The 26,806-nt window shown below is 37.2% G+C and overlaps 1 protein-coding gene across 2 annotated transcripts; it reads left to right on the plus strand.

Moving 5' to 3' along the window:
* Positions 1 to 7,103: 7,103 nt before the first annotated feature.
* Positions 7,104 to 22,866, plus strand: LOC140170106 (uncharacterized). 2 transcript variants are annotated; one of them, XM_072193430.1, is made up of 14 exons: positions 7,104 to 7,438; positions 7,976 to 8,234; positions 8,896 to 8,984; positions 10,227 to 10,274; positions 11,051 to 11,077; positions 13,012 to 13,283; positions 13,598 to 13,838; positions 13,994 to 14,098; positions 14,252 to 14,412; positions 15,228 to 15,350; positions 17,181 to 17,292; positions 17,981 to 18,077; positions 20,388 to 20,487; positions 20,893 to 22,866. In XM_072193430.1, exons 1-14 carry the CDS (start codon positions 7,183 to 7,185, stop codon positions 21,058 to 21,060), a joined length of 2,058 nt encoding a protein of 685 aa, XP_072049531.1. In that variant the 5' UTR covers positions 7,104 to 7,182; the 3' UTR covers positions 21,061 to 22,866. The 2 variants fall into 2 exon arrangements, with proteins under 2 accessions (XP_072049531.1, XP_072049532.1); XM_072193431.1 differs by lacking the exon at positions 10,227 to 10,274.
* Positions 22,867 to 26,806: the final 3,940 nt, after the last annotated feature.

The raw sequence follows: 26,806 nt of genomic DNA on the forward strand, positions 1-26,806 counted from the left end.
CTGACTAATATCACTATCAACTATTGTGAGATATTATACACCCGAAAACCAATCAAATTACGTGAATTCTTTACAAGACGCACCCATTGAATAAGAATGTCCAATGTATTCTCTGCGGCAGATAGCACAGATACTTTATAGTCCAATATGCTATCTACGGTAGATAGCATTGACACTTTATAGTTCAATGTGCTATCTACGGTAGATAGCACTTACGTTTTATAGTCCCATGTGTATTCTGTGCGGTAGATAGCACAGATATCAGTGTGTCGTAAGTCCATTCCGCCTATATTCCGACTTCCACTGGAGCGTAGTATCAATATGGAAGTAGGCCTGCCCCCTCTGTTTATTTGTCTTTGGGCTATAATATAGCTACAATGAACCCTAAGGCTCATTGCAGCGAAAACATATGTCGGCCGTTGTTCTAGATTTTTAGAGCTAATTTTGTATGTTTTGACAGATTTAAAGGTCTGCAGACCTCGGACATGTAATGAAAAAATAATAACTGAGGTGTGCAGACCTTCGGAAGTAATTAGTCTGCGTTACAGACCGTGTGCCTATATTATCCATAGGGAGAGAAACTACTGGGAACCACACACTATCGGAAACCATTCGAGCCGCTTCGCGGCTCGTACTCGCCGCTTCGCGGCTCATCGCGGCTTCGCCGCTCACCCCCTTTGATCGCGAGTCTAAAGAATAGTTAGTTAAAACAATGTCAAGTACGACTGAGCTATACATAGTACGGCTGGACTGACTAAACTATATATTAGTACATCGGGATACACTAGCGACGCAACTATCAAATATACTAGTTCAACCTTGACCAACTAATAAATAAATAAGTTCAACTGAGACCTACTAGGGGCTCAACTAATATATTGGGGTGTTCTACTACTACTATTTTTTTTTAATAGGGCAATATGTACTAATGATGTTTGACTAGTTTAGCTGACTGAACTAGCCTGTGGAACTAGCCCAATTCTAGGCCGGTAGAAGTGGTCGAAGATATGGAAAGATACGTTTTATTGACCTTTTTCCCAACCTTGTGTTTTTTATTAACTCACAAACCGTTGGTTAGAATTTGAAAAACAGATTTGGCCCCGTTTTTCGAGCCCTGTTTTTTACTAAACTCGGCATGATGAAGGTTCCCACGAATTCGGCAGCCATGGCAGCCTCAACCATGCATGCATAAACCCACGGTCCATGATCATGACATTTGTGATCCGATTTACAATCTCATTTCAAATTCTAACGGTTTGTAAGTTATTCAAAAACAAGCTTGGGAAAAATGTCAATAAAACATACCTTTCCATTTCTTCGACCATTTCTAATAGGTTAGAATCGGGGCTAAATTGTCCATCTCAAGACGCTAGATGTGCTATCGTCTTAACTTAACTTAACTTAACTTAACTAACATAATTTATAATGCGCCTTTTCCTGTGGCTACAAAGTGCAACAAGCATATTAAAAAGAACAACAAACATGATCAAATACAGAAAACAACATTATGGAAAAAGATATGTCTTGAGCATAGTTTTGAATGATTCAAGAGTAGCAGCATTTCTGATATGAACCGGTAAGGTGTTCCACAAACGTGGAGCTGCCACTGAAAAAGCTTTATCCCCAGCACCCTTCTTAGAACGAGCATGTGTGAAATGTTGTCTATAAGCTAGTAGAGACTAGCTCTACTAGCTTTATTTGTCATAAGAGTCATGTCATGTGATCAAAAGGGCGGTAAATTCGACGTTAGTACAACCCTTGGTACGAACCACAACCATGATTCGTTCTACCAATTCGTAAAGCCAGAAAAGTTAGTTGGACCGACTTTTGCGGTGCAACTAATTTTCACTTATTAGTAAAGTACCACAATTTGGCATAGTTCGGCATGTCCGTACTAACAATTTCCCTCATTGCATGCTGTACTAGCCAAGCATACTAGATGGACGTTTAGTCCGACATTAAAAACTAGTTTACCAGGGGAAACTAGTGGTCCTACTAAACATAAAAATTCCCTTTAAAAGGGAAGGCCAGCCTCAATGCAGAAGAGGTCTTGTAAATAGTTTGGGTCACCGTGAAAGGCATTTTTAGGATCACGCTTACATCCATGTTACATGACAGTTCACCAAACCATCAATGGTGAGAACATGCACACTGAAACAGCAAAAACATTAACTCCTATAACTCCTGTCAACTCTTTAATTCATTACTCCAAATTGTTCTGTATTTTTGTCTTTACTGCTTTTTACCCATGCTTATTATTAAAATCAAGAAATACACTGCAGTTGTTAGTTAATTCGCTATGTTAACTCAACTTACATGCACATTTTATTTTAAAATAATTTTATATTATTTCGCAATGTATAGTTTACTATAAAGTAGATAGTGGTAAGCACATGATAAAGGACTGATCATTCACTACAATCTTCACTTTTAAACTGTATTTTTTGAATGTGTTGATTGTTAGTCCGAAACTCCTGCAAAGCTATGGACATGGCATCTAACCTACTCCATTCTGTAATAGTCTGCATTGTGTGTTTTCTCAGTCTTCAATCATTTTGTTGAATGTAATTTTATGAATCAAATAAAAAAGATAGAAATTGGCCTCACTTTAGTTATGTGTCATTTTACAGTATTTATAATTTATAAAGTAAGACAATAATTTATTTATTTTCTATAAGTGCATGTCAAAATATGGGATATATTGTTCAATATTATAGCTAGCCCCTAAAAACTTTATTTTCAATCGGATTTTTCCCGTTGAAAAGACCAAACTGATGTTAAAGATAGCAATAATATCATCAATAACATTTTGAGTCAATTTTATCCATAAAACGATACAGGATAGGATAGATAATTACTTTGACTTCAATGTGGTCCATATAATGAAGATTTTGATTCTACAACATTATTAGATCTGTTATCGACATATCAATTATGCACTCACAGGCAACCAAACATCATGCTATGCTCAGTAGTCCACTGATATGACCTCGTGATCATTCCCCCGCTTTGACCATGTCATTTTTTTGATATGCTGATTGCTGAACAAGTTTATGTTTATATGTGTAGGTCTAACCTATGATAACTTTTTAAGTCATAATTAATTCAAACATAACTTTGGCAATACTCAATCGTTTTCGTTCGTTGAAACGACAAAACATACTTTCTTTTCCTTGCAAATCGAATTAGCAGACACCAAAAACATTTCCACCACGAGAAGTAAAAAAAAAAATTCATACCAATAGAAAAAGGCTATAATCTTAGCTAATCTTTAGTGTACACAAACCCCATCTCAGAATTAGGTACCAGCCCTATGGGCTGGCGAAAAGCTTAGTTCAGCTTATATAATACGAGTTTTAGATAGCACTTACGCTTTATAGTCCAATGTGCTATCTACGGTAGATAACACTGACACTTTATATATAGTATAATGTGATATCTACGGTAGATAACACTGACACTGTATAATCAAATGTGCTATCTGCGGTAGCACTGACACTTTGTAGTTCAATGTGCTATCTACGGTACGAGGGCTGGTCAATAAGTTCCCGCAACTATGGTGTATCTCCGCTCATGCATGACTTGGATGGCTGTTACTTACGCTAAATTCAAGTTTGTACTTTTGTCTTTCAAAACGAATATGTATTAGCGATGCTGAATGCTTGATTATGTAATGACATTAGCATAAACACAATAGCGTATGGGCACTGCCTGATTTATGGTGAAAAGTAGTCAAGAAAATCTCGCGCCAAATTGAGGTATTGTTACATAATTCCAAATATCTCGAGAATAAAAGTATAGAATCTGGCACGGTTTTTGCAGCTTTATAAACCGATAACATAGGCATGATGCTGGACTCTTTTTAGACATATACCATTTTTATTAAAGAAAAGAAATCGTGTTGAATATCTCCAATTTTGAGTAGGCTTTATCACCCATTGTTCTTTACATAATAAGAGATAGAAAGAGTAATCGATGACAAAATTTAACCAATGGTACCTGGTTTGATTGGGTATCTACTGATTATAAAAAAGGGAGGTCCCAGTGGTAATACCATATACATTTCTTTCTTAATGAACCCTTAATTTCAAAAGGTCTTGTTTTTGTAATTAAAGTAGCACACCATAGAGAGGCTCTGGATTGAATAAGAAATTTGAATTTCGAAAGGTGTGTCTAATTTTAGCATTAGACTTGGTATAGCAATTCACTCACACAGCTACTGTTCCGCAAACCTTGTATTAGTCATATTTTTAGCGCGTTTGTGATGAATTTTTACTTTTTTCATACATTTTTGGTACTTTCAATCATGCATACAATCAACGCATGCGCATATTTCTATTTTTGTTGCAACAAATTCTATTGTCCTGACTATGATCTCTAATACCATACCAATAACCATATTTGGTTTTGTTTTATTTTGGAGATAATTTGGATTCTTTCTTCTGCCGTGTGGGCTCTTTTTCGCGATTTTCACACCATTTTTGCTTGTTGTTATAGGCCTATTTTTGGTGAAGTTCAAAGTTGGTCCCTTTCCTCATCTGTTGACGGATACATTTCTTCTTTCACAATTATCAATCGAATATACTCAGATTACCTCATACCAAAAATAAGGCTTGTAAACTGCTTTGGTCCTTACTTCTGCTTCTTTTTATTACACGTTCCTCAAAGCCAATTCAAATTTCTCGCCAATGTTGACAATTGTCAGTGTACATATAGCAATGACTTTATGCAAATGAGATTACGTAATTAAAGGTACTCTGATACTAATTGTTGTGCATTTTGAAAGACAAAAGTACAAACTTTATTGATCGTAAGTAACAGTCATCTAAGTCATGCATGAGCGGAGATAAATAATGGTTGCGGGATATTATTGACCAACCCTCGTAGCACTGACACTTTATAATCCAATGTGCTATCTGCGGTAGCACTGACACTTTATAGTTCAATGTGCTATCTACGGTAGATAGCACTTACACTTTATAGTCCAATGTATTCTCTGCTCTAGATAGCACAGATATTTTATAGTTCAATGTGCTATCTACGGTAGATAGCACTTACGCTTTATAGTCCAATTCGCATAATACACTGGAATACCCAAATGAGGGTAAAAATGGTATTGTGTGATACACGACATCCAGGAAGCCAAAGATATTCAGCGATTGCAAGATAAACCACAACCACAGACTAAGAATACTCATTTCACGACATTGCCCTGTAAAAATAACTACATATTTCCTTCGTGTAGCCTACTTTACTTTTTTATTAGTCATACAAATCAACCCAGTTGTACTTTTGCACGGTAGCCACATTTATATGAAGCAAATTCCCTCAAAAGGCACAATTTGTTTATGTGGTTGTGGTAGCCTATATCATAATGTAGTTGAGTTCATGTTCAACAAACAATGACCTGGTAGTTTCAACAAACTAAGTCAACGTGTAATTTACGTGTGATTGGGCTATTCCATTTAAAACCCACACTACCCCTGTGGAAGATTTAGCGAAAGTTTTCCACAGAGGGAGTATGAGTTTTGAATAAAATAGACAATTAGGTAACTTCCATTTGAAATACCCACTCCAGTTGTGGAAGATAATAGTAAAGACATAATACATGGGGAGTGTGGGTTTCAAAATAATTAACCCTGACCAAATACATTTGTAAAACATACTCCCTCTGTGGAAGATATTTCCAAAATCTTCCACAGGGGGAATGTGGATTTTAAATGGAATAGCCCCTTGCAAGGAAGTCGTATATTTGCAATAGCTGCCCTTTGACATTTAAAATTTGTATCACTGTTTTGGTGCAAAGTCTATAAGGGACTTGAGTTCTTTTCAGGAGCAACTTTGTGCACAACCCAATACCTCATGAGAAATATATCTCAAGTTTTTGGATTACTCTGTATACACAATTTCAATATCCGGGTTCAAAATCTAACACAGGGCCGCTATTGTATCACTACCTGTGACTGACACGGTGAAGTGTAACAAAGTTCATTGGAAGAAACAATTAAAAAATATCAGCGAAGCGTAACAATACTACAGCCCAAATCATCTGTAACAAATTAGCCAACCAAACCAAAATCTGACCAATTAGTGTTCATGAACGGGCTTGCACTATAGAATACATCCTGCAATATTTGATTATGATTATGTTTAAAGGAATATATACAGTCAGTTATTTTGCCAGCAAAACAGATTAAAAATTTTGGCATCCTTCAATATAATTGGGTAAAAAATACCCAATCCATAAGGGTTGTTCATATAATAGGCACCCAGTGAATGGGTAAAATTTACCCCAACAGGTTTCTTACCCAGTGTTCTCTAACATTATAGGCCCATACATCACCGTACCATGCAAATCAGTGATTTGCTCATCCGGATGATCGTAAAAAATCATCAAAAGTCAGATTTTGGTATCTTTGTCATTATCATACTAGTGGTTCAGCCGAAAGCCGTGTATTTAAGACAAAATAAGGCATTTACGCGAATTTTTATTTATATGCCAGTTTACAATGGGGCTCCAACTTCGTCAATACCGCGTTTTCTTCGTTTTTGACCAAATTGTTCATTTCAAAAAATACCAAATGACAATTTGAATGACTTATTCTTCATTCACTTTTAAGCAATTTATAAACAATTTTAATGTTTTTACACTTGCGCTGATGGGATCACTGAATGGGACTTAAAGGCGTGAAGTTCAGAAAAATAATAGAAAGTATTACCTCGTAAAATGTTCAGTTGAATGATTTCTTTGAACAAAAGTTCGCCAGGTCATGGTAAAAGGCTTCGTTGAGCCACAAGCAATTAACTCTGTCTGTATCAATGTAACTTTAATTTTGCGAACAATTTTATTTCGTGAGAAAGGAATAATTACCTGTCGATGGTATGGCTGCAATGAATTCCGCTTGTATTAAACATAGGCTCGAGTTTGCAACTTTTGTATTTTGAGATATTTGTTTTGCGCTGAAATAAAAACAATAGACTTCTTTTTAACATCTGTGGAAAAATAAGGTGGAATAAAAAAAAGTACCTATTTAAACAAGGAAATAAGAAATTGGTACAATTGGTAGTCTTTTCATTATGTATGACATGGCAATGACGTCCTTAATAATAACGGAAAATTAACTTAAGCGGATATCTAGCTTGGTCTAAAACTTGTACTTGCGATGACGACTTCCCACCAATATGGCGAAAGGACTGCTTTTGATCTTCTTTATTTTGCTACTTAAAGGCCATATGGTCGGTGGACAAACAGATTCCCGTATCGAGAATATTTCAAATTCAGTTTGTTACTATAATGACTGGGATGCATTAGGAGAGTACGTTCGTAGCCAGAATAGTACTGAACAACCTAAATACATTGAAGATGTGTCGACAACAAAACACGGAGTCCATTTTGAACTTACGACCTCGAAAAACGAAGACAACGATTTAATTACGGGTTTGTGTACTATTTTTATATTATTTTTTGTTTTAAAAGAACTAATTCAACAAAATTGCATGATTTGGCCTTCGAGATTGCCTGTTGAATAGTTTGCTCTATAAAAATTTTGCTCTATAAACTACAAATCAAGACAGTTAGATTAGTGTTAACTTAACTGTTAACCATGGTAACAATACTACTGCTAGTGTATACATGTATATTATAGCAGAAATGTTCTGAAACTAGATGATATCAAGTGCTCAATTCAGCATTTTTATATCGCCAGACATTTTAAATTTGTTTGTAAAGGTGTTGCTTCTATTTTACATTAAAGATGGCTCGACCCTGATGTAACGACTATCCAACTGTAGGCCTACATTACGATACAGTCTCATAAATTATTAATGGGCGAGACACTTTGGCAAAAAAATGGTCAGAAATAGTCGAGGTCTGCCATGTTTACTATGAGTTTTTGCCTAGAAATATTTCTCACAGGTACAATTTATGGTGCATATTTAACTCAACTTGTATGTTTCTTTCTTTGTCCATATCCAGTAACTCTCATACCAGTGGACATTGGTACTAATTCCATCATAGGTTTAGGGGTTCAGGCGTTTGAATTCAACAGTGGCTTGTCTTCAGGCAACCCTCTAGGAGTATGGCACCAAATGGGCGATGTTAAAGCGAAAACATGCGATAATACCCGCCCAAACAGTACCGCATATGAAAATCGCTTCGAAGAATCTGAAAAGAAGACGGAGTACAATTTTACATGGTCACCAGTCGATGGTGATGTAGGGAAAGTTGTTTTCAGGTACTCATTAGAGAATGAATTTGGAGAAAACCTTCTGATAATTACAAACACTCGCTGAGCAGCAATACCTTCCCTCTATGCTTTTCATCCGATAAGCTGATTATCTATTTGTTTTCATGAATTGGAAGACATTCTTTGATGAATTGGAAGACATTCTTTGATGTATTACTGAGCTCAATCATCTGAAATTACTGGAGCGTGAACCACCCAGGTTGGTGGCTCAGCATAGTATTTTATTAACAGAAGGTTTTCTCCAAATTCGTTTCCTAATGTGCTAAACGTATTTACACTAATGGTCTCAAATTTACATTAGTTAATTCATGAAAAACAATGTGTATATCTTAATAAAATGGCTAATTTGCAAAAAAAAAAAAAAAAAAAAAAAAAATGGCCGCTGGGCTCAAATTTCAAACCATGCTAAGGAGCCTTACCAATTCTTCTCATCATAATGATTCAGAAAAGGAATATTTCTGAGTTATAGTATATTCAAAACGCTCAAATGTCAAATTTCAGCTCTACATTGGACAAACCTCAAAAGTGCTTTTTAAATGGTCTTATTTTGTTCTGCTTAAACATTTTAAGAAAGACGATTTTGCCATATTTCAGATATTTCGTTGACTTGAAAACGAATGATAAGAGAATTGTATTTGCTTTAACACAGTGCAACAACTCTGGTTTTAATGCAACAAAACGGCGCCTTGATACCAGTTTATTTCTTCGGAATACTCAGCAAGCCTTTATCAATCACAGGTAGGACCCTTTAAGTTATACTTTTTGAACTTAGGGGATTTTATGTGATTCTGCGAGAACATGAACAAATATTGAAAGTTTTAGAAAGGTTTCCAGTTCCACTCCCGAAAATTGAGATTTCTTTACAGTGCCCCCTCCAATTGACAAGGAAAACTTTTTCTTACCTGTGGTCAGTGTAATTATTAAAAGCAGAAATGTGATTTTCGACTTTCAAAATGGACATTTAATGCAAAGACGAAGAAGAATAGGAAGAATGGGCTATTCCAGATGAAATCCACACACCCCATATGGAGGACATGATCTTAATCTTCCACACAAGGAGTGTTAATTTCAAATGGTATTACCTATATAATATGGGTGACACTTTTTGAAATCTATGCTCCTGTGTAGGAGATTAAGGTCATGTCTTCCATAGGGGGTGTATGAATTAAAATGGAATAGCCCAAAAAGGCTACGTTATATCTGCCTTAAACAAAGTTTACATTTCCAGTTACCAAGATGGGTCAATCGCAGAACTTTGAATTATGGGAAGGGCTACTGGAATTACGTCACGATTCAAGAACATGTATCTTAGGTCTAGACAATGGCGTCATATTGCAGGCAGGTTAGAGTTCATAGGACATACGTCAAAGGTTTAGTAGATACGGTCACCCAGACACTCTTAAAATGTTCCCGATTCCCAAGCTAAATATAAGTATGGTATACTTTTCAAACTATTCTGTGGTAAATCTATACAATATGACGGTGACTTTTGAGATATCTACGAAAACAATTTTAAACATCTTCCTGATTTTAACTGTCAACTATTATTTGCGCATAGTCAAAGGTGCTCTTAGACTAGCCACAGACTATCAGGTGAAAACCTTAACAAGCAAGGCGTTAATAATTTCAAAATGGCGGAATATGTAGGCCAATCTTATGTCGAACAATGGCGTGACCTAGGGTCCCGATATTTCCCTTATGAACTCTCACCCTCCTGGGCAAGGTGGACATTTCCAATAGAACATTCACACAAACCACAAGGACGTGACTTCCTTTGGATGTTCGCATGCAAATCCACAGAGAGGCATGTGTTCCTCTACGTTTTGCTGGCGCTTTCTCCAGAGTTTCCTTTGATTTCCTTGATGAAATCGATAGGCTTTATAATCTGATAATCTGTCAACGAGGCCCTTTATAAATGCATAGGAATAGTACTTGTTGATCAAAATTTGTATTTCATTTTATTACAAATAACCATTGAAGCCACAGACGCACCAGAAATTCAAATGACGACATCCGGAATTTCTGAAGGTATTTATACCATTTTTAGTAAGACCTAAATAACTCAGGGTCCGGTGACGTATTTGTCTTCCCTCGATTAAATATTTAGGAGCACTTGTACAGTGCCCCCTCCTCCCCCTTCGGGGTCTTGGGGTCGTTTATTTGTACGATGTCTGTCTACTTTTTGCTGTTTTTGCAAGAAAAAACTATGCAAAAACCATCCAAATTGGGCGCCTTTAAGGGCACATTTGCCCAAATGCACCCAATTAGGCACATTAGCCTTACTTTTAACCCATTGATTATACCGAAATAGTTGAAAACGTTCCCCAAAACCGTGGCACATCCCCGTACACATCCAACCAGAGAGAACCACCCCACCCTCACCGGGTACAATTATGCAATATTCTACACCTGTCACACTCACATACGCAATAAAGCACAACGTGTGGGTGGCATACCTTATATAGTAAAACGTAGCCATTTCGCAAGTTTATCTGGTTGTTGTGGACTAATCTATTTGTCACACAGTAATAATTACCATTTGAAATACCAAACCAAATGGAATTTCTTCATAAATCATTTTGAAGAATCGTCAGGAGAAGCATCTCTTATGGCTAGTATATAGAGTTCAGCGTCTTCCTGTTTTTAATCTTGGTCCGAAAACGCAATTTCAAGGCACTATAACCCTAATGCTTTTTATGTAATATAATTTTTTTAAATATGCTCACTGTATCTAATATTATGTATGAAACATATTTCTACTATGTAATAATATTATTTTTAATTCTTTTAATTGTTTCAAATAGCCACAGAAGCTCCAGGACCACCTGAAGGTAATATTCTTTATTAATAATGTTATTATCAATGTGTTTGACCCCCTTACTGAACTTCATTTCGTGGATAACAAAAATTGAATAGAAATCGTTGTAAGCACAATTTCGTTCTTCAAAATTGAAACAAATATATCTTTTCAGTAAGACAACATTGTTGGAACCATTACATGTAAAAAACAATAGCGCTTTAAAACAATACTGTTCAAAGTTGCCCCGCAGGGCTACCACAGCCAACACACTACGTTTTCACGATTTTCACTGACGTTGTACTTAGGTTGTCATCTACTTTGAAATTTGTGAACTTATATTCGCGTTGTGACAACGTTATTTTCGACGTTGATTTTCGGATATAGATATAACTGTTTCAAGGTCAAGTTGTGAACGTATTATTCAAACGTCCCTATTAAGTCCAGTTGTAACAACGCATGAATAATACGTTCACAACTTGAAGTTGATATATGACGTTATATCAACGTCCGAGAATCAACGGCGAAAATAACATTGTCACAACACGAGTATGAGTTCACAATGAATTTACATATTTACAACGTAGATGATAACCTAAGTAAACGTATATCACTTTTGTACGACGTTGTAACGACGTAAAATTGTTTACTGGAAGAAAGAAACAATTGCAAAAAAAATTAACAAAAACAACAAAAACAATAGCGATCAAGCTTAAACTATAAAGTAGCACCCGATCGAGGTGATGGAAATTTGGGGTAAAAAAACCAAAAACATACTTTAATGTTACGCCTTGCTTTCTTGCCATGCGGGGCCATTATATATTGGGACTCTAATAGTTGCAATTCCTCACCATGTGAGTTTCCGGCCTCAGCCCTGCCGGGTTTGCGACCTTGTTGGTTTTGTTTATACTGGGCCCCAGCCCACCAGGGCTTAAAACATCAAGGCCACGAGCCCGACAGGGCCGAGGCCGGAAACTTCCATAGTGAGGACTTGCAAGAATATATATAACTAGATTTCGCGGTTCTCGGGTTGGGTGGTTCTTGTGACTATCTCTAATTACCCAACACCCGTTACCCATTATAGGCCTACTTGCCCTGACCATTTAAACTACTATGATATACGTCTCTAGTTTTGTAGCTGTGATGCTTACTTGGCTGTAATCTGGAAACCCATCGTTCGCCTCTTCTCCTGCTACCACATATGAGGGCCCCCCAAATACCCCGAAATTAGTATCTGGATGTAGGCTGTTACAAAACATGATAAAGTAATAAAATCAATCGGGATAAATGTGAACGCAATTAGGCTGATATAACGGGTTACAGGTTAGGGTTTAACTACGGAAAAAATATTGCATCCCGGAAATAGTCATGTTCTGCTACTAATAGGCCTCTGCATGTGTGCCGCTTTGAAATATGTGTTGAAAATAGGCCTATTGATCCGATGAGATGCACCTGCATGATTAACCACACTGTAATGCTTTCCGATGCTCGCACTGCGCCCGTCGGTACTCCGCGCACTACGCGATATCGCACCGCGCGCACGCGATATCGCACCGCGCGCACGCGATATGCACCGCGAGCACGCGTTAGCGAGCCACGCACACGCGATAGCGCGCGGACAGAGGGATGGACGGACACGCCATAATTAGTATTAAGATGGCCCACAGGGTATGTTAAAACCACGCGTAACCTTAATGTAAAGTATAACTGCAGACGTGGCGTAACTGTATGTTGCATTTTTTGGCCATCTTTTGGAAATCAATTGTGGTATACGGATGGGTATTTCTACCAAATTTTATCAAATTTACTGGACAAATAGCTCACTTTTGCCTCATTGTAGCCATGTTAAATATTTTGATTTAGGTGTATGCCAATGGGCATGATAGGTCAAAATGAGTTTAAAAACAAAATTATATTTAGTACCTATTTTTGGTTTATAATGTTGTTTGTTTTTGTTTATATTGCAAGATGATGCACCACTCCGCGATGTACCTATATTTGCAATAATCATTGCTGCCTCGGTGTTTCTATTCGTGCTACTGATTGTGTCCCTGAGTTTGTATTGCGCATATGTGTTGAAAAAAGGGAAACGGAAACAAGCAGATCTTACTTTGGAAGAAACACCTAACCATAGTCCTAACCAAGAAGACCAACTCGGAGGAACGACGAATCCAGCACAAAGCAAGACGATCGTAGCTGAAGCTGAAGTTAAAATGACACCCACGGAAGAAATACCTAAGGTTGGACATATTCTCTATAACCCGCTCCACACAGGTGTCGGCTGCAGACGCTAAGTTCCAAATTTTTCTTTAAAAGTTCAAAAAGGTCAAAACTATGCATTTTCATGACCATATTTGGAATCAGCATGAACAATTAATTAAAATGAGTACATACAAGCCTAGCAACGTTGATTGTTGGCTACTTTTATCACAGTATTTCGTATTTTATGACAATTATTTATTGCATCAAAATCGTGTATATCAGTTTATATTTGTTTAAGGCGGTTATACCGTAATGTTTCGTATGTTTGCAACCAATGTATTCTTACTTACAGATCAATGAAACAATTCCGCAACAAAAGAAAAAAGCATCTACCCTTTCTACCCAAATCGAGGCGGAAATTGCAGCGGCAGGAGGAAGTTTAGGACATTTACAAGGCACTACTGAGATTGCGCGATCACATGTTCGTATGGGAGGTTTGATCGGTGAGGGCGCTTTTGCTGAGGTGTACAAAGCTGAAGCATATGGAATTACTAAAGCAGCTATCACCACTGTGGCGGTAAAAGTATTCAAAGGTATTTATTTCTGTAAAGATTTGGGGGGTTTTAATGTTGATTTTTGGTGCTGGTTGTTTTAGATATTGTGTTGGGTTGGTGGGATGCGATGCCGGTATTGGGTAAAATAAAGTTTTGCTGAATACAGAATTTCATGCGGTGTATTCTTTTTTCAGATCCAACAGTTGCAGATGCTGATTTCAAGAGGGAGCTTAAAGTTCTCATGACCTTTCAGCCTCACCCCAATATTATTCAGCTGATGGGAGCATGTACTGAAAAAGGTACAGTAATAGTATAATGTAAAAGTTAATTCAGCTGACATCTGATTGTGAATTTCCTTTGTCGTGCAATTGTCGAGAAGGGGTTCATAAAATTTAGCCTCGCTATAAATGTATAAATCTACTACTTTTAGTCCTATACTCTTGTTATTTCAGTGCCGTACTTCCTCGTCTTAGAATACGCTGAGATGGGTGATTTGAGAGCGTATCTACACAAACAGAGGAAGAGTTTAGGAAAGAAGATACTTGACCCCACGCAACTCATGACCTTTGCTGTACAAATAGCCACGGCAATGGAATACATTGAAACGAAACAAGTATGTTGTATAAAATGTTTATTTACTATTGTAATAAGGCCATTAATTTTATTCCATTTTGAGGTTTATTATTATTATTATTATTATTATTATTATTATTATTATTATTATTATTATTATTATTATTATTATTATTAATTGTTAGTCATTTTTGACGTGTGTCATTGTCATTCTTGCAAGTTATGTTGTAATTGCTGTGGCATGTTAAACTGTAATGCTTTACTAATTATCGTGTAAAATTTTCTCATTTAAAACAATGTGGCATGTTGTATACACGATCCAATTGGATGATAAAGCATGCCCTAATCAGTTCCACAGGGTTTAAAGTTTCATTATTCTCATTATAAATTTTATTATAAATTTCTACTAATGATTGTACATACTGTTGGTTCATGAATGAGCCCAAAGAGATGCAGAAAATCCAATTATTGGAGTAGAGAAACACAATAGAGGCGACTTTATTTTTGTAACTTGTCGGTACTATTAATTTGGTTTGTTGTAAAGCAACAAGCACAGAAACAGAGTTATGATATACGAAGTGGAAATAAAGATGATGTACTTCATCCACGCCGCGGGTGTCGAGTGCAGACGATATGTCAAAAATTTCAAACTTTCAAAAATTATCAAAATTCAATTTTTCATTACCATATTTGGATTCAGCATGGAAAATGTATTCAAAAGAGTACAAACAAGCCTAGTATTGGTTCAGCAGTTCTTTAGACGACCTATGTGATATTTGAACATCTCGTCAGTTTGACAACATTTAGCGTGTAAAGCATTAATATACGATAAATTACTTACATTTCGTTATATAGTGCATACACCGTGACTTAGCTTCCCGCAATGTGCTGCTCAGTAAGGATTTGGTGTGTAAGCTGGGTGATTTTGGACTTGCCAGAAATGTTGACCACAAGAGCCAGTACAAAATGTCATCAGACGTAAGTGAAAAAAATCCGAACAAATCAATGAGCCAAGCATTTAATAACATTCGAATCTTATTATCAAGAAATCATCCACATAATGCCCACGCTCTTTGAAGAATGTGAAAGGAATGCTTCAACAGGGCTATAATTGGAGTATAAGTCTGATCCAAATGTTGCATTTCAAAAATACCAAATGACAATATGAATGACTTATCCTTCACTTTTAAGCAATTTATAAACAATTTTAATTGTTTACACTGGGATCACTGAATGGGACTTTAAGTAAAGTCTGCTCACATCATATGATTGTTTACGGAGGCCAGTGTTAAATCGCGCAATAATAATCAGCATTGTTAGGCCCTATATGGTAACAAGAGATGCACTATTCCAGAGGTCTTTCAGAATACCCATCACCCATGTTTAATATCACGTGATTAATGCCAATATTCGGTGAATAAGCTTACGTCAAGCAATAACTAGACTGACCCTTGCCAACGATGGGCCTATTCAATGAGAGTTACGTATGTGCAAAGGTAAACCACCTCTATCACTAGTGGAAGTTTTGGATGAGAAAACGGACATTTTAATGAGAAACGGCCAAAATGGTGAGAATTTAATTTTCTCATTCCTTTGGAAGAAAGAATTTTCTCATCCAAAAGAATGAGAAAATTAAATTCTCACCATTTTGGCCGATTCTCATCAAAATGTCCGTTTTCTCATCCAAAACTTCCACTTAATTCCACTAATTATGGCCAAAATTCATTTCTATTAAGACCAAATTAGTAATAAAAAAGCAAATTTTTCTCGTGGAGCGCGAAATTTCTTTGAAAAAGTAATAACCGATTTTACCATTTTTTCTCTTGGGCCACTGTATTGCCAAATTTAAACTTATTTCCTTTGTTTTTTTCTTTTTCTTTGATATATTTGAAAGTACACTTTCTTTTCGATGGGGGTGCGTCGCACCTACCCCCATTTTTGTTTGGTGGATTTGGCCCCCGCCCCATACAGGCTTGCCCCCCCCTGGAAAAAATACCAGCTACGCCAACTGTATAGACCACTTGACATGTGAAGTCATTGCCCGGCAGTATGCGCGCGAATTATGGCAATTTCCATTGTTCTTTGCCCTGTAGTGTGCGTACACGTCGTAGTTTGCTCTGGGCACGTGTTTTTTAAATCGCTCACCACATTTCATATAGTACAATAACGCCATTGAACAGTGTAGAGGTTCGTTCAAGCATATTGATAGACCAGTTTCTCGCCTTTGTTGATAAACAATTCAACAACTCTTCCTATACCTTTGTACAGGAGCCAACCGTTGTTAATCCATGATGAATCCACACTTTTACTGTAGCGTATACGCGAACGCGAGCGAGACTACGCGTTACGCGAGAGCGCGTAAAATTCGTCATGCCTGGAATCTTTGTGCGTATGCAAACTTTCAATTTGAATTCAGAATTTTTCAGGTAGCGGCTAAACATTGCCGTTTTATTCTGTAGTTTTATTGCTGATATCAACAGAGATATCATGGAAGTTTTTGAAGCCTGAGTGGCAATGTTTGACTGACATTCCTCGTAAAATAATCGTGAATTATACGATCTTTAGCTTCTTTTCGTTGTTGAAAGGATTCAATCATGTTTCACCGTTGTTCATCACCGATTAACAACTCGCGTCCGGCGCGTCTGCGTGGTTTACTTCGCTCGGGCAGCTAAAGCTGCCCTCGCGAAGTAAACCACTCAGACGACGCGGACGCATCGTTGTTAATCGGTGATGAACAACGGTGAAACATGATTGAATCCCTAAAACAATGATGTCAATTGGTCTATACACATTAATAATTTCATATAGGCACCCGTTCCAGTGAGATGGATGGCCCCAGAGAACATTCGAGACAATGTCTACAGCACTAAATCAGATGTGTGGTCCTTCGGGGTGGTGTGTTGGGAGCTTGTCACTATGGGTAAGCGAGAGGACATTTATTTTTATCATGACACTTTCTTTAAATCTATGCTACAGACCACCGTCCATTCTCTTGGTCGGGGCTGTTCCACTACTGCTCTTACCCACTTCTCACGTCTGTTAAAAGGGACACCCTCGCGAAATTCCTATTGGTTTGTACAGAGCATTTCAGTTGAAGTCAATTTTCTCAGCACAGAAAATACCAATTTGTCTTAATTGTCTTTGGTAATTATCTAAAGTTGATTTCCCTAATAAGAAATCAAACTATTTGAATAGTTTCATCAAGAGGTTATTTATTTTATAGCATTTTTTGCGATTTCCCCCATTGGGTGCAACGCCAACGGTAAGTGTCCCCTTCGTGTCCGAGGGGGGTGATGGAACAGCCAAATATCGGCGAAAGCAACCAATGGCAAGGAACGATCTATCGCAAGTGACGTCATGCCGATAGACAGAATAGAAGACCACATACTTACAAAGCACTCAATTGCGCACAAGGCGCTCGATTATGTATGACAGTGGTCTTTCTCAAAATACTATGAACCGTTCACACATGCTATCCTTTGAAGTGCCCTTTATATGCGCGATTCGACGAGCGCAAGCAGCGACAATGGTAAAGACGGTTTTGCTGGGATCGTCAGTATAATGCGGAAATTATTACGATATTTACCTATAATTATTGATATCTGTAGGTTCATATCCATACGGAGGATACAAATCAAAGCAAGTTATCAAGATGGTCGTACAAGGATCGCGACTTGAAAGACCTGAACATTGCAGCACAGAGTTGTGAGTACTGTATGGATATATTAAAATGATGGTACCCAGTAGTCTTATGTTTATGTAAATAAACGCTTCTTCCAAATGAGCTATTCCAGAAATCCATATACACTACTATGCATGGAAGACACGATCTTAATAATCTTCCATACTAGGAGTGTGTGTTTCAAATGGGTCGGGTGACTCCATTTGAAAACTACATCCCCTGTGTTTCAGATGCAGGTCCTGTCTTTCATAGGAGGTGTATGGACTTAAACTGGAATAGCCCAATACATCATCGGATCCTCTTTAAATAACCACAATAATTAAATTAATCTACAAAATTAGGTTGATATGATTCTAAGCTCAATCGTCAAAGTAGCCTTGCCTCTAGCCGAGCTTTATCGAAACTGGCCCTAGGTGGCAAAAGGTGATCTTATTTCATCAGACGTAAGTAAATAAAACACGAACAACCTAGTGAGCCAAACAACTTATAACATTCGGATCTTATTATTAAGAAATCATACACATAATGCACAAGCTCTTTGAAGAATGTTAAAAGAATGGCTTCAACGGGGCCGTAATTGGAGTCTGATCCAGCCTATTTAAGTAGAACCTGCTAAGATCGTGTAAATTTTTTTTTTTATAGAGGGCCAATGTTGGTGATGTTCTCTCTGTAATAATCAGTATTGGTAATATCCATGAGATGCTTTACTACTCCCGAGGACAGTGTTACGAGTCGTACTTGACTCAAGGCCAAAATCACCTTTTACCCGAACTCACACGAATGCACAACACAAATACACTGTTCGTTTAAGCTAACAAAATCTAAGTCTTTAATTGAAAGCAAGTTTCGTTTGGTACAATATAATGACTACAAATGCACATATACATTAATCAAATATAATCACTCTTTATCTATTTTGTACTTAGCCAGCATTCTTCTTCTTGGTGATCATAAAGTTCTTGTAATGTTCTGGACGACTGATGTAATATATCCCTATTCACTTGTCCTGCGACAATCAGCGAAGTCCTTTGTACACTTGCGTTGATAACTCCTTGCGTATAAAATCCTTACACGAAAATGGTGTTCTCCAAACACGTTTACAACTCCTTGCGCAATTATCCTATACTAAACTCCTTGCGCCGTCCTCCTATGCTAAACTCCTTGCGCCGTTCTCCTATGCTAAACTCCTTGCGCAGTTCTCCAAATTTAACTCCTTGCGCTGCTTTCTCCAAATTTGGTGCTATTTCCTCCTTTCACACAATATCTTCAGGAAGCAGGACTGCGATGCAGCTGTCCCCACTTATTTTGACAGTTGCGTTGAATCAAAATACCAGACTTCAGCAAGTCGACAGAAGAATATATTTCCTTTCTTGGGAATAATAACGTTCTTTGACGTATTCTAGATCTTCTCCGACAACACTGGTAAATAGTAGTACTTTGACTACATAAAATATTTCTGGTTTGTAATTTCCTTTCTTTCAAGGAATTGGACTGTAAGCATAGCCCAGATCAACACTATCAACTGTGACAATAATAAAGGCTATTGCAGCCTGTCAGATCTGTATCCAGATGATAATAATTGTAACAAAATTTCATAAAGTCGCCTCTACAATCCGCAGTAGACCCTGATGTCTTACTTTGGTCCATTTTCGTAGCTTTGAAATAACCATATTTCAGGCAAGGCTGAACTTGTAGCACTGTAGGAATCCTCCATGGCTACACTTTGAAATACTCCCTGAGTATCCAGAATAACTGGTTAACATTAAATACTCTCTTTTTGAGAGCTGTAGCTACATCCATTCACATTACAATCAAATCGATACAGGTCTGCCTAGAATTATTATTAACATTGTGTTTTATCCCCATCTGGGATTTTCCCAATGTTCTAATCATAGACATTAACATTTCACCTTACATCACTTCCTGTGGGTTTTTCCCATGATGTCATCATCTTTCTTTACAGTCTCAGGGATTTCCCCTTTACATAAATAGTCTTGATAAATGATGTTGTTATTGCATTCATCTGGGTTTTCCCCTAGATGTAGTAATAAACAAACTATTGCATGATTATAAAGGTAACTTCCCCTATTTCATGATACACAATTATACAGGGTACATCACAACAGTCATAATACCCAGCACCCATGTTTGATATCACGTGAAAGATACCTATATTGGGTGAATGAAGTTTAGTCAAGAAATAGCTAGATTGCCCTTGTTAACTATGACCCTATTTAATGAGAGTTTTATCGAGTTTTATCGAACTGGCCCTCAGTGGCAAATATAGGTATTTTTTTCATTATACACAAAAGTTTCTTTACACATGTATACAGGTATGTGGTAATGACTGCATGCTGGCAAGCAAAACCAGCCAAGCGTCCAGGATTCACCAACCTCAGAGAGCAACTGCAAGTTATGCTGACAAATGCAGAGGTTTGTATGACAGAATAGACCAATAAGATAAAGACGACTTTATAGCGTCATCTTAAATCATCACTTAAGCAACACATTTATCTGGAAGAACGATAGCGCTTGTCATTCGGAAAAATACATTTAAGAATATTTGATAATACTTGATAACACTATACTAAACATTGGGACACTGATCTAGAGAGCCAGAAGTCCTAAATTAGGGTCAAGGATTTTTGGTTTTCATTCACTTATTAAGGGCCACCTCCAGGTTAAATAAGTTTTGGTCAAAATACTTCCCTCAAAACTTTCATCCGTCGTCCGCGAGAGTGGTGATGAGAAGGATACGTTATCATATAGCATTTGGGAAACATGTCTTATATTGTTACAAGCTTATCGATGAATTAATAATGGCATTTTCTATTACAGAGCAATATCGTTGCCAAGGCATTTAACACAAAAGGATATGTGTACCTCAAACCAGAAAATTGGGATAACACCGATGAAGATGAACCACGACCACAGAGATCCAGACAAAGGCAGGGACAAAACTTTCCTGCTAGGCTAGACTTCCAGAAGTCAGTGCAGCAACACTGAGGTCGCTGTAGCGAAATGAAAGCACGTGGAGCATCTTTCGATGTTTTTTGCTCGCCTTAAAGGAATGTTCTTCTTCACAATTGTTTTGGGTAGACGAAGAACAAATGGTTCAAATGGAACCAAGTCGAAACAATTAACCTGTTTTGTCCAATAACGCGTCAACCGTAGACAGGTCGTTTGTACAAAATGTACATTTTGACGTCCCTAAATAATTTTGTATACATGTCTTGTGACGTGAGTGTCGGGCATGTTGGCATTTAAAAAATGTAGACCCCTGTATTACTGTATGAGGTCATTTTAAGGGTCACAGTCTGGGAACTGACAAATGTGAATCGGCACACCCAACATGTAAAATGGCGTCATCATATTGGAGTGGTTTACAACACCAAACCAATACCTCAAGGACGTTTGAAATTTACACAATTTAAACTGATTGTTTACCATGTACAGTCTATTACATACCTAATCAAGAACCCATCGTTCTCACGAAAGACATGATCGTAAAAAACACATCGGGTTAATGGCACAATACTTTAACAGTAGAGTTAAAAAATATTTTGCCGCATGCAAAATTTGTTACAATTCGCCGTAGAAGTAGTTTGATCAATGCCCCAGCAATATAGGTGTAACACAAATCACAGGGCCCACGATATATGTAGCAAAGTAGCACTATTTTTTTTCTGACACTTTAAGATAATATGACATTATGTTCAACAGGACGGTGACTTATTGTCATGAGCCCTGTAATTTGTGTACACATATGGCTTGGGCACTGTTTGAGCTCTTCACCCCTGCCAATGGACTATTCCATCTGAAATCTATGCACCACCTATATAAGACACGTTCTTAATCTTCCACACAGGAGGTGTGATTTCACACGCACTCATTCAGGTGACCCTTATTTGAAATTCACACTCCATTTGTAGTATCTTAAGGGCATGTCTTCCATAAAGGGTGTATGGATTTCAAATGGAAAAGCCCAATGGAGCACTAGTTACATAATACGTTACGCCATGCAAAATGAAAGATTTGAACCGAGCCATCAATGTAATATTGTATACAGATCCCATGTACATCTACTACCATCGTGATTTTACTGCGTACTGACGAGTACCACACTATTATAAACCATCTATAAAGCTGAATTTATACTCCATCGCTGAGCGACGAACGACTGGTATTTGACTAGTGAGGTAGCGCGATTCTACCAACGCAACAAAAATGCCTTCTTCCTCAATAGCTAGAAACCAATCGCTCTTCACTCAACAATGCAGTATAAATAATTCAGCTGAACGCATGAAGTACCTTGTGCCGCAAACAATGGATATCGTTGCTCTGTATATTCATTTTAGAGGTGACATGTGACGTCATACCAAACATTTGTGAAGTGATCTTATGCTGTTCTTGAATCATAATCGATAGTCCAGTCCATTGCCTTTGTTACTAAACATTGCAGTCACATGATATATAGCAATCTGGGTTCGCCAGTATACAAAATCGCGATATTTGATACGAATACTCTCATCGATATATACGTATATATATTCAGATTTCAGGTGCATTCCTGGACACCGTCGGTATAGGCCTTATTTTCCACCTCATTTGCTTGCTAATAAGCCTATCCATTTTATTGTTATGTTAATTTTTACTTTGGTTCACATTCAGAGGGAGATCTGTTCTAGGGGCGCAGGATAACGTTTGGCGAGAAATCTTGAAACTTTGTTTTTACTACATACTGTGGAACTTTTAAAATTAACGAAGACAAATATATGAAAGATTAAAAGTATACATATTTGAAAAGGAAAAGGAATTCAACTGTATCTTCGAAATTGGAAAAATATTAAACCATTTTTTGAAAAAGGTACTCAAAACACCATTTTCCCCGCCAACATAATGTTCTTTAAAAAGTAAGTTCTCCTTTACATTTGACCTTATTTCTTCACAAAATACGCATGCGATTGGAATGGATTTTGGTACACTTTACCAGGCCCATCATACCAAGACTGAGTGAGAATTTGAACCCAAGACGTACTTTCAATTTTTAAAGCTGCCAAATAATCATGATAATGCAATACAGTATTATTTTGCTTATTAGCGTGTATTTCCCTCCAAGTTGCCGTGTGGTACATATGACTGCATTTGGAGGTGGTGGGAATGTAATGTTATACACGGACGGGAATGTTTATTCAAAACGTTTTAATAACATTTAAATGTCTGGTTATATAAAGGTCATTAGAATGTTTTTAAAACGTTATTGTAAAACATTTTGGGCAAACATTGTTGAAAAATATTTTGTCAACACTTAAATAACATTTTCTTTAGAATGTTTTGCAGAAAGTTTTCAAAAATATTTTTTGAATGTTATTATAACGTTTTTATACCCTTTATATAACCCGACACTTAAACGTTTTCTGTAAAATGTTTTGTGTTTGCTGGGGGCATGAGAAAAAAAATAAACAGATTTTGCAAAGAATTGTAGCAAAAGGGGTTTCCTACTCGGTAGGTATCGAGGGCAAGAGTTCTTACTGAGGGGCATTTGCGGCGCAGGGAAAGTGGATATCGTTCCCACCAATGGCAACGCCATTGCGAATCGCTATGTTAATAAAGTACTGCAACCCCATGTGATACGCTACACTGGGGCTGTGATTATACCTAATGGCTTTGTTTACATGGACGGAAAAGCGTACCCACGCAGGTAAAGGATTATCAATCAGTTTTTGGAGGATGTAATAATTGAGCGTATGATTTGGCTGAAATTCTCCAGATCTGAATCTTATCGAGAATCTATTGTATCTACGGGCTAAGCTTGAATATGCACCGCATCAAGCCAGAGTGTGGCTTCGCTACGGGGATAACACGTTCGTAGTTATTAAACCTCAATTTTAACAGCCAACGCCCGCTGGAGCATAAGTTGAGCGTAATCAGGCGGATTTCGCAGTTACGGACCCATTAGACAGAGAGAAAGAAATCTCTCATGTTCAGTCCGCACTCCAGAATTGTGGATAAGAGTGTTGGACATTTTACAAAGCTTGCAAACCGAAATAGCAAACAGATAACTCTTCTGCAGCGAATGCTAACACCAAGTGTAAAGCTAATATCAATTTGTCATATGTCAAGGGAACTAGTGAGAAACTTCGTCGCGTGTTTCAGCAGTATGGGGTTTTTACGACCTTTAGACCCCTCACCACGCTGCGTAAAGAATCTGTAGCACCTAAGGATCGTACTGAAAAGAAGATCAAACAGGAGTTATATATACTACATTCCATGCACGGATTGTAGCTCTGTTTACATTGGTGAAACCGGAAGGAAACTCAAGTTCAGACTTAACTGAGTAGCATAAGTCAGTTGCTCCAAGTGCCAATTCCCCTGTATCCGCTCATACCTAGTCCGGTCACAATATTGACTGGAGGTGAGATACCATTTTGGAAAAGGACAGCAGGAATGACACAAGGAAAATCCGTGAAGCGATCCACATCAGGAGGGTGAAAGTGCATAGGAACAATGCCGGAAACAACGTCACGCTATTGTTCGACCCAGGCTACATCATTTTTAACCCCTTCCGTTTCCGTTAATACAGCTCCTCCACCTTCGCAACACGGTACGTGGAATGTCTGGAATCACACTGACGGCGGAGGAGAATACTAGCTGGTCAGATAGTTTAATTTTATCAAGCATATAATACCTGAACAATCACCGTCATTTGATCGATTTACTACAGAATATAACTGATTATTCAAAATATAATTTTAATATTGTAAACCTGTTAACTTGTATATTTGTGTACTAAAGTATAAGGACACGTGAATAAAATCATGTCGAAGACAAAATGGCCGCTAATCCGCCTATTGTCTAGACCTAGGATACATATTTTAACAGAGGGCAGCAGTCTAGGATGCCTATCCCTTTGTCTATTATTCCTGTCCACATTAGGAAAGACCCGCAGCCCAAAACAAACACCTCCCATGGGTACGAACTATCTCCAGTGTGCAACAGTTGGCTGAAATCACTGAAACCAACTGGCAACTTTAGTAGAAGATCTTCTAGAAACACTGATCTCAGCAGCATCTCACACGTACCATTACCCACTGAGGAAGGAACCAGTTGGTTCTGAAATAGTTGATAAAATATAAACCTGGTGAGTGCAGTTGAATGTTTTAATCTTTCTACTTCTTGTTACTACCTGCACGTATGAACTATACAACTGGATGACTAAATAGCTGTACGACATATAAAACTATAATATACTATAATATAGCCTACAGACTAGAAGTGAAAAACAAAAACAAATCTACAGTCTTGCTTCGGTGAAATAACTCTTGATGGTTGATCATCAGTTGCAGTTGATGCATCTCGGCAACAAATTTTTAAACATTTTAATGTTTTAAAAACCAACAATGTGAGATTTCCATAAATAATAGATTTTTTAAATTTATTTATTACATCATATTTACCCAGGGTAGCCCGGTCAACAAAAATGCTGTTCTTACACGGGGCCCTGCATCATATAACAATTGCACAACAGAAATGTATAATTATGCATATAAAAGTACAATACATTTAATGACACATATCAAATCAAACCAACATAACCAATCTATAATATCGAAAGGATTAAGGGGGTACTACACCCCTGGCCAATTTTGTGCCTATTTTTGCATATTTCTCAAAAATTATAGCGCATTGGTGACAAGTAAGACATGTATATTATAGGGTGAAGGACTACAACTACTGCACTGAAAATTCAGCAACTTAAGGGAAGTAGTTGATCAAATATTGGTTTTCCCTCATTTTTGACCGTAACTCCACAGCTGTTTACTGTGTTGTAATAAAATTTCCAGTGCAGTAGTTGTAGAAAAATGCAAAAATAGGCAACAAATTGGGCAGGGGTGTAGTAACTCCTAATTCGAATTAACAATTCATCGAGTGGCCATGGGCAGCGCCATTAGACATTTTACAAGACTACCAAGTGACAGGTGATGGACCATACACACACAAAAGAATAGGTACTTCTTTTGATAATTTTCATGAAAGTTACTTAGCTATTTACCCAGCTAGTTTATTATACAGCAGGGGTCTCTGCCCTTTTAATATGTTATAAAAGACTTAATTAAAAATATTTACCGACGGCAAAAATAATCGGAAAGTCTGCTTATATAATTATGCTCTTACAAACTTGGAAAAATCAAACATTTTGGTGCAAAAATTGACGCTTACTTCTGTTCCATTCAAAAGTACAGGTTTAAAACGAATTAATAAATTCGGTATTAAAGACTGATAACAAAATATAGCACCAATCATTATATAAGTACACTGTTAAATACATATGAAACCACTAATAACATCACATTATAACTTATACATATTCTTAAAACATTGTAAATTTGAGGCGTTTCTTACATCATAATTTATTTTGTTCCATACCTCAACACCACTGTCGGAGAAAGAAAATTTAAATTATTCGGTATCATTACCATTAAAGCAAGGTGGCAGTGCTAATGCTAACAGACCAGCCACAGCTTGTCTTGTATAATATATCAGATTATCATGGCATATACAATGTATATGCCATGATAATCTGATACAAATTTACATTTGGAAGAAAGATATGATGGCGACAGGCAAGATTTAAATATCAGCAGTGCTTTAAAATAATTGCAACGATTATAAAGTGAGTTCCATCCTAATACTGGAAACATAACATTAGACGAGGTTTGGGAATTTACGCTCAAAATAATTCTAGCACATC

Source organism: Amphiura filiformis, chromosome 14 (genome assembly GCF_039555335.1).
Source record: "Amphiura filiformis chromosome 14, Afil_fr2py, whole genome shotgun sequence".
Taxonomy (NCBI): Eukaryota; Metazoa; Echinodermata; class Ophiuroidea; order Amphilepidida; family Amphiuridae; genus Amphiura; species Amphiura filiformis.